Raw genomic sequence first — 14,834 nt, forward strand, 5'->3', positions numbered from 1 at the left:
TTGTCTGGGGTTCCCAGATATGTGATATCTCTACTTGTGATGATCCAGATGTGGTTGCTGTTGCAATTCCAGATGCTCCCAGGGCACATACGCAGGGGTTTGCACAGTTCCCAGAAATCACTGCACTACCACACATTATACAGGGAATAACAAGACCAGCAAAAACTTTGGTAGCCTTCAAAAACAGTCAGATCCTTTTCCTCACCATTCTTCTGATTCATCTGTCCAGGGATGGAAAGATCAGGGGGTAAAAAAATAAAAATACTAAAATCAAACAAGTTTGTGTCTTCATCCAAGGTCTCCACAGCACATCAGGAATGGAGCACCTTTTGGTACCTCTTTCCCTGCAGTGTGAGGTTCCTAAGGTTCCTAGGGTTCCTACTCTCTTCAGCAGAGATAGCAATGATGGGCAGAAGATGTACAAAAGCCTGCACATCAAAATAATTAAATCCAAGTTCTCTTTGCTGGACTCACATCAGTTGGGTAAATGTGCCAAGGCACTGAACACTCGATGCTTTTATTCTCTGGGTTTGTACACATTTTGTTGTATGCTTTGGGTTGCTGGTTTGCTGAGAAAACAAATCCTCTTTCCAAGCTTCCTCCGTGAGCAGAACTATTTTTAAATGGTGATTTCCCTTTATATGCTGCATTCTTCACTAGAGAAGCATATCAGTACCTCCAGATGATGATGGTATTTGTGAGCAGGGACAGTGGAAACCAGTGGTTTTACAAAGTCACATGCCTTCAGCTATGCCAAAATATCCAAGGGAAGCAAAAAGATTATAATCTTAGGTCTAGCACATTTAGAATTTCATTGCCATCTTCACTAAGGACTCAGATTTATAAGTTTTTTTTTTTTAGAATGGCCTTAGATATTCCCCTAAGGGAAAGCTGGGTGGTTTATTTTCCAATGCAAATTAGTTTATTTTGAAAGAAAAAAAAAGAGGCTTTCAGCTGATGATGGCCTTGACAGCAAAGTCAGGTCTCTTGCACAGCACAGCACTAACATTTCCTGGGAGCACAGAGATGAGCAGCTCAGCTTTAAATTCTCAAGACACCAACAGTTGAAATCTGCGTTCCGACAACAACATCCAGAAAAACAAAACAAGGAAGTTGAATGAACTGCAGAGAGATATGACCCGAATGGAGCCAAACAACAAACAGGGATAAAATCCTGACCCAAACTTCCCCACACCCACTGGTGCTCTGCTACAGGCACTGGGTCCAGGGAAGAGATGTGACTCACCATCCTGGCTTGGCTCAGGGGAACTGTGGCTCTTGGCATTCCAGAGGGTAGCTGTGTTCCTGCTTTCCTTGCAGCCTTACAGCACAGCACGTGAGGGAAGCTCTCAAGGGAACAGAACTGATGGGAGAACTTCCCAAACCCTGTCTCAGGATTGCTCAGGAGCGTGGTGTTTTTTTTTGTTTTGTTTTGTTTTTTTTTTTTTTTTTTTTTTTTTTTTTTTTTTTTTTTTTTTTTTTTGGGTGTCACTGAATGAAGGTCTGAGGTCACCCCTTTCTACCAAAAATGATGCAGGAAGAAACAGAAGAACCAGAATAAAGCTACTGAGTAAAGTAAAAAAAGTGGCTATCATCGTGACAGGGGTAAAAAAAAAAAGTGATAGTTTGAGACAGTGGGTGGAGAAAGGGCAGGAAAACTAAAGCAGGAACAAAGGTAGGAAGCATGAACCATAGGATGACCATGCCCATATTGTCCAGGCCAGCCAGTGAGCTCACTTAAAGGGAAATGAAAAAGCCCCATATAATTTCCTACCGCTCAGCAACATCTCCATATGAGAACCTCTACTTAATAAACTTTGATCGAGAGAAGCCTCCCCCCATGGAGGACAGTTCACAAGCACTCAGGAAATTAGTGGGATTATTGGGGCCGGGCATTTGAAGACATAAATGTTTTGGATTTATAAGAAACACATTTCATAATCACACTGCCTAGCAGTAGTTTGGAAGGGGAGGAGACAGGGCAGCAGCTCCTGAATGAGTATAGGGAAAGAAGAAAGACTCAACTGTTCTCGAGAAGAAAGACCTGATTGTACTGTGAGGTTCAGAGGGTTTCACTGGGATCACTGGGAAGCAATGGGCTCTTGGCCTGCTTGTGGAAAACCGAGTGGGGAGTGCAGGTAGAGCTGGCTGGCTGCATTCAAAGGAACAGCAAATTGGGGGAATCCTATAAAAAGGTCTAGGCTGGAACGGCTACACCCAGAGTCACTTTGACTTTCCTTTCAGCTGAGCTCTCTGACTTAAAATGGGAATCCAACCCCAAAATCTTGTATCCCAAACTCTCTGCTTTAGTGCAAATTCTTATCTGCATGCAGCTGTTGCTCTGAAAAGTGCTGCTTTTGGTTCTGTGGAGGAGGAGGAGGTCTGTTTAACCTGGTTTTCCTAAGCAGTCACAGTGTAAGGCAGCAAAGAGAATCATGTACAGAGCAGTGCTCTGTGCTCTGAGCTGCTCTGGTTTGGTCTGATAGCCCTGAACTGTCATTAATTTATTCTTTCTGGGAAAATCCCTTTTCTTCCTGCCCTCTTTGCCTATGTTTCCTCATCTCTAAAGAAGCATAAGAGACAAAAGTGCCACTAAAAGGCTTGATGGATGAATGGGAAGTGCAGGAAAAGTGTAAGGCCTCATCCCCACCGAGCTGTGAAGCCTTCACACGTGATGACACCAAAATGCTCCAAAAAATTAGCCAGTGTTGGAAGCTGACAATGGGGAAGAAAGGAATAGAGAGAGCACCTGGGCAGAACAATGCTGATTTACACTCCTCCAAACACCAAGAGTTAATATCTTCCTTTTGAAGGACATAGATGCCCTGAGGTGGTGGAAGAGGAGGGGAATGAAATCCCCTCTTGCAATAAGGAGGGGAATCTTGGAGTAACTGCCCAAAAAGTGCATCTCCTTAGTCTGAGTCAGGAAAGAAACTGTGCCAAGTCAATGGGATTTATTTCAAATTCTGGCTCATTTTGACTCCTATTAACTCTAAACGAAGACCAGCTGGGATCAGCCTGCCTCCCCCAGCAGCACAGCTTCGCTGTGAGGGCGAAAAGGCCCCTCAGCTGCTGGAGAGCAGCCTGGGTTGCTGCAAGCAGCGGTTCCCTGGAGACTGGGAGAGCTCTGTGATTCCCTGTAGAGTTCACAGGGCTCACAGGCAATCACATCCATTCTAAAGGCTTCAGTGGACTTGGTGGACTGAATCACAGAGAGCAGAATAGCTGAAAAGGGGGAAAAGAATCCTCCACAGTAAAATCTCCCAAACAACAAAATCCAGCATGTATCTCTCCATAAAATGGGATGTTTAGACTTCCAGAAAAGGCTGAGCCTGAGGCCACCTGTGATGCACTGGATATTGGTGGGCACAAGTAATGATACCCCAAGGCTGTGATGCAAGGACACACCATGGCCAAGTGCAAGCACCTTCAGCTCTGGAATGGCTCCAGTATAAGATCTGGCCCTGCTGATGTAGCAGCTCCTGGAAAGGACAGGCTGTAGGGCAGGACAAGTATGGTCTGTTGTTCTCTCCTCCTGGTCCCCCTTGGCCACCAACTGACCTCTTGCATGACCCTGGGCAAGCCACTTTACTACCTTGTGCACCTACTCCTAACACATTCCTCAAGGGCAAGATTAGGAGTAACACTACTCATTTGCTAAGATGAAGGGTGTGAGGAGCTCAGTTACCACTGACACCCTGCAGGGCTGTCACAGCCCACACCAAGTCCAGTGTTCTCCATTCCTTTCCTTGCTCAGTCAGTGGGTGACCCCCCACCCTCCAGCTGAGGGAGTTCAAGAAACTCCTTTTAAGTAAGAGCTCCACAGACAGCCCATGGTCCAGGGCATGACAAACAGCTTTTCCAGGAAATAACAGCTCAGCATATTATCAAAAAAAAAAAAAAAAAAAAAAAAAAAAAAAAAAAAAAAAAAAAAAAAAAAAAAAAAAAAAAAAAAAAAAAAAAAAAAAAAAAAAAAAAAAAAAAAAAAAAAAAAAAAAAAAAAAAAAAGCATAAATTCCTGCATGGAGAGCAGAGATTAAAACCAGCAGTGACTCCAGGATTGTCCTTCTGCAGCCTCAGTGTCTTCAGGGAGCTGGATGCCATGGAACTGATGTGGTGCTGCCAGCTGTCTCTGAGCTCATGTGTGCAGAGTGAATGGCTGGATTGAGAGACAGCAGAGCGAGGAGCTTTGTTGCAGAAAACCTTTGAATCATGTTTTCAGTGGCAGGAAACAGAAAAGAACAAAGAGCAAAAACCACTCTGGGACAAATTCTGCTGTAAGTGATGTTTGGACAACTTTGTACTAGAGCAATGTGTCGGGTGAGAAGGAGCTCCTGCTCTGCCCTGGCACTGCAGAGCCCAGACACCAGCCCCATCTCAGCTGGGACCAGAGAAAAAGTCCATCCTGGCCAGCAAGCCCAATTTCCACTTCAGGATTATAGATTGCAGATGAGGGTGAGACAAGAACACAGTGGGAATGATCCTTGGGGCACCGTCCAGTGCTGTGTGTGGGGAGTGATGGGTTTGCGACCACAGTGCTGGAGCCAAGAGCCACGAGTTCACTCTGGGCTCTGTACTGGGTTGGAGAGTGGCTCGATCCTTCTAAAAGCACTGTGAGTTCCCTCAAAAACCCTTCTCAGATCTCCACTCCGGCCCAGCTCTGTCACTCTACTCTCCTGAAGAGCAAACGAAAGGACTTTGGATCTTGTTGCACCAGAGCAAAAGGATTTACGGCCCTTTGAGCTCTTTTGGGCTGATGGTGCACATCTGCACCACGCAGCAGGGCTGGCCCATGCAGCCAGATCTTCTCTGATGTAATTGTTTATGGTAATTTAGACCATTGGAGCGTCTGGCTCAAAGCTTTCCGAGTCCTGACGTGGCTTGAATGACACTGCAGATAGGATTTCAGGTTAAAAAGGAAGTGGAAAGAACTTGACTCCCAGTTTTGCTGAACAATGAGGGATTTTCTTGTTTCAGGGCATGTTGCATTTCAGTACTTCCAGGCTCTCCAATTGCTTTCCTGGAACTGTAAAACCCTTGCTATCAGATGTCTGCCATGTATGACAACCGGCACATTATGAAAACCACAGTGCAGAGCCACGGAGCGGAGCTGGAAACCCACCACCTCCCTGCTGCCAAATGGCTTGGGCCTTCCTCAGCCACCGCTGGATGCCTTGTCCTCCCAGGAAAGGGCTGAAATGCCATATTTTCCATCGGTGGAGAGGAGAAACAGTGGGGGGAAGCACTTTTTGGGCAGAGGGGTTGTTCTCGGGGCCCACTTGCCTGTGACCAGGTTGCTGGTTGCACACGAGTGACTTCAGCCTCTGGCTCTTACCATCCTCTGTCACCACGAGCAGCACTGACAGGCAGCCAGATCCTTTGTGAATGCATGTTTTTCTCTAGTAATCTTCTCATGTTCTGTTGACCATCCCCTCACAGCCTTACAGGTTGGCAGAATAAATCATCTTTTTATTTTGGCCGACCACACTGCGACGCTTGCATTGCTGATGGATGCCTTGCCTGGGTTCAACAGGCTGTTGTAACTTTCAGTCTCTCCACATACTGAGGAGGCACATCCTTGTCTTGCCTTGCCCACAGAGAAAACCTGGATCTCCAGAGCATGACTCCTGCTCCCCTCACTGCTGACCCTGGGGTCTGTGTCTCCAGCCAGTCTCTCTGAATGTAGATACCCAAACAGTCCCTGGTGCTCCCAAGGGGAAAGGATTTTCAGCTCTTTGTTGCACAGAGGAGCCAACCAGAGGATGAAGAGCCATGTTCAGAAGAGAGTCGAGGGCAAGTGAAGGCAACAAGTTTGGATTAGAACAAGATAGAAGCCTCTGGGAGGAGGTGACGTGAGTCAGCAGCTCAGGAAAGGTGCACATCTCCGATGTGAGTTTGGAAATTTCAACTGGATCTTGCGCTTGTGCTCTGATCTCTCTCTTATGACCAGGGGGCAACTGGCCCATTCCTTCCCTGAGCAGGAACTGGAGCTGAAGGGAGCAGTGTGAACTCGGACAAAGTGACCAAAAGATAGAGGATACTCACTTATCTCAGCTCCAGCTGCCTCGAGCCCTGCCAGCCACAGCTGTGAGACTCATGGACCATCTCAGCTGCCAGGTTTGTTTGCTGAAATCCACTGGCTTTGAAACATGTACAAACTGCCCCTGGAGACTCGGCTGGGGCCTCCCTGCTCCTTTCTGTTTGAGATTCAAAACCACAGTGGAAACTGGTTTTCAGATATGTTAATATTGGAAATGGCTGAGTGAAATTAAAGCTAACGATCCCTGAAAAATGTTTCCTGAGCGCAGAGGTAAGTTTGGTTGTGCTCAGGCATTGTATCAGCATTGGGATGGCTTTCTGGAAAATGAAGCCTTGCCCAGCAAAGCCAGATGTGTCTCTGCTGATCCCATTGATCGCTGGGTGAATGTCTCCTGCATGACCTAGAAGGGTTGAACAGACCCTCTGAGCTTCCTCCAGTTTTCAAAGGTGCTCCAGTACATCCCTTCCTTTGCCATTTCCAGGGAGCTCTCGGATTGTGCAGGCCCAAGAACCGCTGATCTCCTTCCATCCCTTCTGCTGGCCCAGTGCCACATGGGGTGTGAGCTGGTACCGTGCCCTGCCAAGTTCCCCAACTCCTACCTGTTCTGTGACTGCATTGAGCCTCTGCCCCAGGCCAGTATATACAAAACGGGCTGAAAATGTACCAGCAGTGAAGTCACATCATTTCAGAGCCATCAGGCGCCTCATTTCCTACATCTGTCAGGAGGACACTTGAGAGTGAAGTGCCACATTCCTGTAGACATAAGCAAAATAAAGATTAAGACTAAACATGCCCTCGGTATTAAGGACAAATCTTCAAGATGTGGTGTCACTGCAGGGACTTGTGGTGAAAAGGATTTTTCCAGTGGCTGTTGCTGTCCATTCAGGGCAAGTCTCTGTGGGTCCCCTCCAGTACAACAGGGCCAAGCTGAGGCACAGCAAAAGCTTGTCTCTGTGTCCATGACTGCAGCCGGGCATCAGCTTCCTCAGGTTGACATGGACCTCTTCCAGAAGCAGAAGATGAGCTAAAACTCCCAGATGGAGGTCAGTTTGTTGTCACATGTGACTGCACAGATCCTTGTGTGTGTGTGTCTCCCAGTAACAGCACAGAAGCATCAACAGCTCCCCTGTCCCCTTTGTAGCTGAGCAGGCTATCCCAATACTGGAGCAGAGGCAACATCTCTAGCCCAGGAACACGTCAGTGGATCCAGGCAGTGGTGAAGCACAGATGTAAGGACTCATGGCTGTCATGCCAGGAGAGACCAAATGAAGATGTAATAGCTAAAGACGAAGAACCTTTGAACCTTTGAGTGTTGGACAGCACAACACTATCACATCAGAAGTATTAAAACCATATGCAACATGTGTGATGTGTAATCACACAGTATCTGCAGCACACCCAAACCCAACATGCCTCCTCCCTGCAGTCCAAGTGCCTCCTTGGCACTCCCTTCCCCAAGCAACGTTTGAGCCACCGTACAAATCCTGCACAGGAGTTTGTCACCTTGGCATGTGCCCTCGGGTGAACACCTTCATGACTTTTCCACAACAAGATTTTCTGTTTTCTTTGTCCAGCAGCCTTAAAGTTGTCTATGCATTGTGCAGTTTGTGGTGGTTTTTGTGGCATGTCTTCCAGAGGATGGCTTGGCTGGATATTCCAGCTTCCATCGCTCAGCTGGAAAGGATGGGGTTGAAGTCGTCTCCAGTGGTTTGCACCTCTGCAAACCTTATCTGAGGAAGATCCTGCTTGTATTTGTAGTCTCCATGGGAAGGTGGAATAAAAGTCTCAAAAAAGGAGAAAAATGGGAAGAGAAAAATTATTTGTACTTCTGTCAGAGGACTTCCAGATTTGAATGACCTCAGAGTGAGCACAGGAACACCAGCCTGTGTATTAGGTAATGGAGTTTGGCGGGGGAGACAACACTATCTGGAGCCTGTGCAGGTCTGAAAGTCTGCTGGATTTTAGGCATAAGGATATACAAAGAAGCATATTAAAATAGTAGATGGAAATATAGCACTCTGCAGTAAAAAAAAAAAAAACAAAAGGGAGTGATTATGAGCAGGAATTTTGGCTCTATTGACAACTTTAAAAAAAAAAAACAAACCAGAAAACAGCATCATGTTCCCAGGGACATGCTGGCAAACAGCAGGGATGGAGTCTGAGAGAATCTATATTTTATATTTTATAACTTAATATGGCATTTGCATGATTTTAGTATTTTTATTGGTTCTTAAAACACGCACAATATAAACACACGAACCAGCCAGAAGTACAGCACATGGAGGGCGACTGTCCAGCTGTACCAGCCTGCAGCTGGGAGGGAGCTGAGGTACTGGGGACCACCCCATGATATGATCCCAATCCTGAAAGGGTTCCCTGTGAGTCCAGGGGGCTGTGGCCAAGGGTGGCCTTATTTGGGACAGGACTACAGGCTTATTCTGCACATTTATGGTGCTGCACCGCAGCTTTAAGCCAATGTTTCCACTTTCTAGTTGAGTCAGTGTTCAAATCCCAACCTCAGCCCAAAAATAACATAAATCCATCTCCTTTTCTGCTTCCATCCCCTCACACCCTTCTCCCTGCCCTCTTTTTAGCCAGCCACAACGTCACCAAAAGGAAAATCAACGTGCTTCACCACCAAGCATCCACCCAGCACTCGACAGTACCTGCCTGCTCTGCTGCTTCCCTCTCATCCCAGGCTGGGATTTCAGAGCTGCCACCAAACATGGGCTACTCATTTCTTTCCCACGGTGTGTGGGGTGGGACCTGAGATGTTCTCCAGCTGCACAAGGGATGAGACTTGTGCTGCAGGCAGGCACAGCCTCCGGTCAGGGTGGCTGCATCCCACTCACAGGTGGGCTATGCCTTTGCAGGACGAGCCCCATGCTTCTCACAACTTACATCCATGACAACAAAGACAGGGAAACTCAGCCCCTTGCAGCACTCTGTACCTCCTTCTCTAACATCCTGCCAGATCCATCTTACATGTGCAGGAGGGAGGCACCGTGTCCCAAGGCCTATGGCAGACCAGAGGAGCGATCCACATCTCAAGTATGTCCTGACCGAAAGACCAAACCAGCCCCCAGATGCAGTTTTTTTCACAAAAATAACATACTTTACGACAACATTTGCAACAAGTGACACCTCAGGTGGCCTCCTGCCCTAGGCAGTGTCCTGGTTCACACACTCATCACCACAGGGAACCCATGGGTCGCCTACGGGCTGGATTCGCAGACTCACTCGGACACCTGTGATTCCGGGATATCCAGGAGGTCCCTCTTTTCCCTTCAGTCCTTCGTTGCCTTTTTCTCCTTTCTCTCCTTCCGGGCCTTGCTCTCCCTTGTCCCCCTGTGGAAGAGAGGAGAGTGGGAGGTTTTCATGCCCACACAACACACGGGTCACTGCGCGTTGCCTCTTGCAAGGAAAAACCCACCACATAATTAATATTTCAGGAGGCTGAGAGGAAAAGAGCCTGCAAGCAAAAGGATGAATGAGGATGAGTCATAATACGCTTGACATTTAAAAAAGGAGCAAAACCAGGTTTTTTTTCTTTAAAATCTCTTGGCTAGAGGAGAAGGAACTCCCCCGTTACGCAGGGTAACCTGAATCCCTTTGCTTCTCCTGCAATAAGGCCTGAACGTCCCACGTGAATGAGGCAGGCAGACAAGATCTGAAAGCCTGCCTTGCCTCACCCAGAAGCCCTGAACTTGGGGTGCTGGAAGACTTTTAATAGGATGGGTTTTTTTGGAGTGGCTGCTTGGCTCTCACTGCCAAACAGGAATCAGTCCAGGGCTCAAAAAAACCTCTGGAAAACAGTGTCACTGTGCCCTGTGAAGGATTTATAGTCTGAGCAGTAGGTACCCTGTCAAATCACTGTTCTTACAGTTACAGAATCATAGAATCACTTGGGTTGGAAAAGACCTTTAAGATCAGTGAGTCCAACCATTAACCCAGCACTGTCAAGCCCACCACTAAACCATGTCCCCAGCTGCCACTTCCAGGGATAGTGACTCCACCACTTCCTCAGGCAGCCTGTTCCAATGCCTGACTACCCTTTCTGTGAAGAAATTTTTCTTAATGTCTAACTTAAACCTTCACTGGTGAAACCAGTCTTGGAAATTTAGGAAAAAAGTCTGGCAGATAATAAAACTTCAGTATGGATTAATGACAACCAACTGGGATGCAGATATACAGAAATACAATCACAGAAGCGTAAGGAGAAATAAGTTTGGAGCTGTTTTTCTTCTATCAAGACAAATAAAATATGGTCAGCATTTCGCATTATTCAGTACTACCACTCCAGTTCTATACTGAGATCAGCACCTACACTTTTGGAGCCAACCAGCCTTTACTGAGTCATTTTCCTGTTGCACCTGCATGGTGAGAGCTCAGCAACATCTCGTCTGGTTAAGGAAGAGACACATCTGGTAAACTGTCCAGAGACACATTTGGGTTGGAAAGAGCTGGTTTGGTTCAAGAGCTCCTGGAGACAGTTAGAGAACACAGAAGCCTTGACTGTCCTTAAGGAAGAGTTTTTTGGTCCAGCATTCAGAGATAAGCAGAAATAGACACACATGGCAAATAGCTTAACTAGAACGAACCAATAAACTGCATTGTTGTGGGATCGGCTGCTCTTTCTTTCCATGGAACAAAACTGTTGGCCTGTTTGGAAAGGCTGGCTGTGCAGGGACAGGAATCAGAGTCCTGTTCCAAAGGCAAGGTAGCAAACTCACAGCAGTTACATACAGAATGAGCCCTGAGTGAGCACCTGGGGCTCTGCCAAGGGGAGAGGGATCTGGTTTCTTTAGTTGCTAACATTGTTCTGGTCAGTGGTGCATGGGAGAGTGATGGACAATTCTTGATTTCCCTTGCCAGGCCCAGGAATTCCTGATTAGTTGGAAATTTGATCTGTAAAGACTCAAATAAAACAGACAAATTGTTGGAAACCAGATTTTGAAGAACTTGACCTTTTTGGAGATCTGATCAGATGCCAAAAATGTGGGTAGAGGAGTGAAACAGGAGGAGTTTGTTATGTGTGCTTGCAGAAAGAAAGTCCTTGGAGAGAGGAGGGCAGAGGCTGATTGCACACAGGACCCAGTAACCCCCTTGGCCTCCTGCTGGCCCAAGGGATCAGAGGGACATGAGTGCACAGAGATGTGTGTGAGAGCTGAAACTCCATGAGAGTGAGGTTTACCTTGATCCCATCTGGCCCAGGAAGCCCGCTGTCCCCTTCCAGCCCGGATTCTCCCTGCAGACAGAAGGAAGAACCATCAGGCTGTGTTCAACATGCTTTACTCTCTGCTTTCTGCAGCTGACTCATGGTAAAAGTGGGGCTGCAGCAGCAGGAGCCCAATCTACACTTTGACACGTGTCCTATCCCATACCCTAATGCTGAACAAGCTCTTCCTCTGGAGCAAGAATTCAGCCTCTTGCTTTATTCTGAGCCATAGTTTCTCCTCCATGGACCTGCTGCTGGCCTGTGGGAAGACCTCCTTCCCTGTGTGAAAAGGGGCTCAGTCTGTATTCATGCAACTTGGGGCTTCCCCATCCTGCTCCAACAACTGACCTCAGTCCTGAGAAGGGACACAGACTCTGGAAGCCTCAATCCACGCATTCATCCCACCCCAGCTCCCTCCCACACGTGCACAGTGTAGCCAGTGTTTCCCTGTTAATGCCTCCTTCTGCTCCAGCATCCCCTGCCCTGTGTGGACACAGCCCCTGGCAAACAGGAGGGGTCTGTTCCCACATCTGTTCCCACACTGCCCCTTTCACACGAGAGGGTGTCACAGCATCACTGTGGCACCCCAGAGGCTCACCAAGGCTGGAGAACTCAGGCTGACAGATTCTGTGGGGAAGAGCCTTCCACCTCCCAGAGAACTGACAGGGGCCATGAGGGTTATGGGATGCCCAAGGCAGGGTCTGCCTGCCCAGGCTGTTGGTGAGCAGGGACAGAGCCTCGGGGGAACTGTTAAGGCACAAAAGCCCCATGAAAAAGTGGCCATACTCACTCTTTGGCCAATGAGACCTTGCTCTCCAGGGACTCCCAACTGGCCAGGATCACCCTAAAAAGAAGGAAACTCAGACATGGAGACAAGCTGTTTGCTGATGGTGAGTGAACATGAAGCACGTCCCATTGCACTCCTCATTTTGACTTTTTCTTGAACATCTTCAGTTTTCAAGGGGGTCCAAAGGCCCAGCACAGGGAGAGCACATAGGGGCTCATCTGGCAGGCTCTGCTGCAATAAAGCTCAACAGGACAGGGGTTAAGGAGTGGTCTGTGCTGCCTGTAGGTATTTCCTGGGCATGGTCCTTCCTGGACAAGCAGCAATGCTGGCTGCAATGTGGTGTGATGGCAGACACGACCAGAGCGAGGGAGAAGAGACCCAACAGTTCTTTGAGCCCCAGCCCCTGGAGAAAAACATGAATTTTTGATGGCACCGAAAGGAGAGAACCAGCAAACTGGTCTGTAACCAATGACTGCCCAGACCAGCCTTGGTCCAGCTCCTTCCAGCTTGGAAGCTCCAGAAGGAGCAGGACAGGACTCTCCCTCCCTGACTTCCCGCTACCACCTGTTGCACTGGCAGTGGGTAAAGGGGTGTCTGTGCAAACCATTGTGTCCTGCTCCCCAGGAGGGCAGCCAGGAGCACAGGAGCTGAAAACACTCGTGCAGTATCAGGATGCCAAAGGCACAGTAGCTCCAGTGAAGTGTCAGAAGATTTGCCAAGGAAAACATGGCAAAGGATGGGGCTGGGGGTGGGAGTGAAGAGCAGCACAGAGGAAACTGCATTTAATCCCCACACAGAGTCTGTTCAAAAGCTCTGATCACAGGAATGAACCCTCAAACCAAGGGGGTTAGGATGAAATAAAAACTTCTCTGAGCTGCTCAGCACAGGGATTTTATTCAAACAAAAAGACAGCTTTTATAGGCCTTTCCATGTGGACAAGAAGGTGAATTCATAGTCTGGAGCAGGGGACCCTTCCCTTGTAACCATCAGAGGAGCTCAGTCCCCACAGAGTTGAGGCTTGGAAACTGGTAGGAACTTGTCTGAGGGTATTTTTAAGTTTGGGACCTTCCTAAGACACTTCTGGTTTCAAATTAGAATCTGCCTGGATCTCTGGGTCTTGAGGACTCCCTTCTCCATACAGATTTTGGATCTGCAGAGAGCTGAGCCCTTCACAGTTCTTGAGGCACAAGATCCCTGGGATGGTGCTTCTCCCCAGCACTGATGGCCTTCCTCTCAGGATGGTGCTTCTCCCCAGCACTGAGGGCCTCCCTCTCAGGATGGTGCTCAGGAATTTGCAACCAAAAGCTAAAGTTAACTGGGTTTTAAATTTTAAAATTTATCTTCTGTTGAAAGCACTTTCTGCTTCAGCTGCTGGAGGGCAAACCTACAGTGCCACTCAATCCTGCAGGAACACAAGTTGCTGTTATCTCCCCAGTCTGACAGAGAAATTGCAATAAGGGTTTTTCTTACCTTCATGCCAGGTTCACCTGCAAGGCCAGGTTGTCCCATTGAGCCAGGCGGTCCCTGGGAAAAAAAAAAATCCAAGATGATGAAAAACCCATTGTAACTAAGTAGAAAGCAAGATCAAAGACATAATTCCTTTAGCAGAGCCCTCCTGGGACAGCCGAGCTCTGGTTGCAATGCAATTACCTCCCTGGAGCTGGCTCAGGGTTTGCAGCATCAAAGAGCCCCAGGACCTCTCGTGCCTGCTTTCTGGGAGGGCTTTAATCAACTCTCACATCTTCCCCTCTCCCCAGCCTCCTCTGCCAAGCACCTTTCTCTATCTCCTTCCAGTCCCTCTGCTTTCTGAGGTAGGTAACCCCACTGGAACGAGCTGGGAAAGAGGGGGAAAGGTCCAGAATTAGGCTTGAAAGCCCTTTACCAGAGTCCAGACTGGCTGTTAACAGTGGGTAACAAAAATGCTTGGCTGGGCTCTTGTTCCCTGATTCCCAGCAGCCCCACTTCTCCATTAGCACTGGTGTGAGCAAGTTTTCTGCACCATGGGTCTTGTTTTACTGAGGGTTAATCTGCCCCAGACTCCACAGCTTCAGGCTGAGCCTTTGCCCCCTGTTCCCAGAGAGGCAGGGGCATGATGGTGCCGGCAGCTAAAGGGAGCCAAGAGCAGCAAGGTTACACTGAATCCACTGAAACAATCCTCCAGCACAAATTTTGGCCAGGTAAGCCTTGATATCCCTCACCCACTGTCTCTGGCTGCACTGGGCCAGAAAACATTAAATACCAATGGCTGGGATCAGACCAAAATCAGGCTGGAGTAGCTGAGGGAAAGTGTCTCGTTCCTCTGAGAGGGGCCTGGCATCCCTCAGAGAGCCAAAAAACGAGTGCCTGACCTGGGAAATGATGGGAAGCAAGATAGGAAGATGGGAGAATGACCTTGCAAACTGCACTCCCTCAGTGTCCAGTGCCATGTGCAGCCCCGTGACAGCGGGGTCACGGTCGTCCGCTATGTTTAGTACCGAGATCTATTGGGAGCTTTAATCTTTGTACATTTTTCTCCTACCTCTGGGAAGCGTGGGGAATGAGTAAAACAAGCCCAAAGATGGGACAGTAAAGCTTCTCTTTAAAGGATTTGAGTGGTTTATTTACTTATGATATTTGCATTCCGGACAACAATCTCCCTTCTCTTTACAGTTGGGAATAAAGGAAAAAAGAGCACATAGTCAAGGGAGCTGCCCAGGGAATAAAGCCAGTTCCTGGCTTACTGAAATGGATTCAAGCAGAGGAGGGAGCAGGGTGTATGTTGGGTTTGTGAACAAATGGTCAAGTCACGC

General features: G+C 48.0%; 1 protein-coding gene across 1 annotated transcript in view; it reads right to left on the minus strand.

Moving 5' to 3' along the window:
• COL27A1 (collagen type XXVII alpha 1 chain) overlaps positions 1-14,834 on the minus strand; it is a 143,202-nt gene that overhangs the window by 24,274 nt on the left and 104,094 nt on the right. The window contains exons 34-37 of the mRNA XM_027877854.1: positions 13,516-13,569; positions 12,049-12,102; positions 11,235-11,288; positions 9,281-9,388 (exon numbers count right to left, since the gene is read on the minus strand). Of these exons, the coding sequence (XP_027733655.1) occupies positions 9,281-9,388; positions 11,235-11,288; positions 12,049-12,102; positions 13,516-13,569 (270 nt within the window). The remainder of the gene's footprint in view (positions 1-9,280; positions 9,389-11,234; positions 11,289-12,048; positions 12,103-13,515; positions 13,570-14,834) is intronic.

Source organism: Empidonax traillii, unplaced genomic scaffold, assembly GCF_003031625.1.
Source record: "Empidonax traillii isolate 1590-97213 ecotype Southwest subspecies unplaced genomic scaffold, ASM303162v1 scaffold34:size3740991, whole genome shotgun sequence".
Classification (NCBI taxonomy): Eukaryota; Metazoa; Chordata; class Aves; order Passeriformes; family Tyrannidae; genus Empidonax; species Empidonax traillii.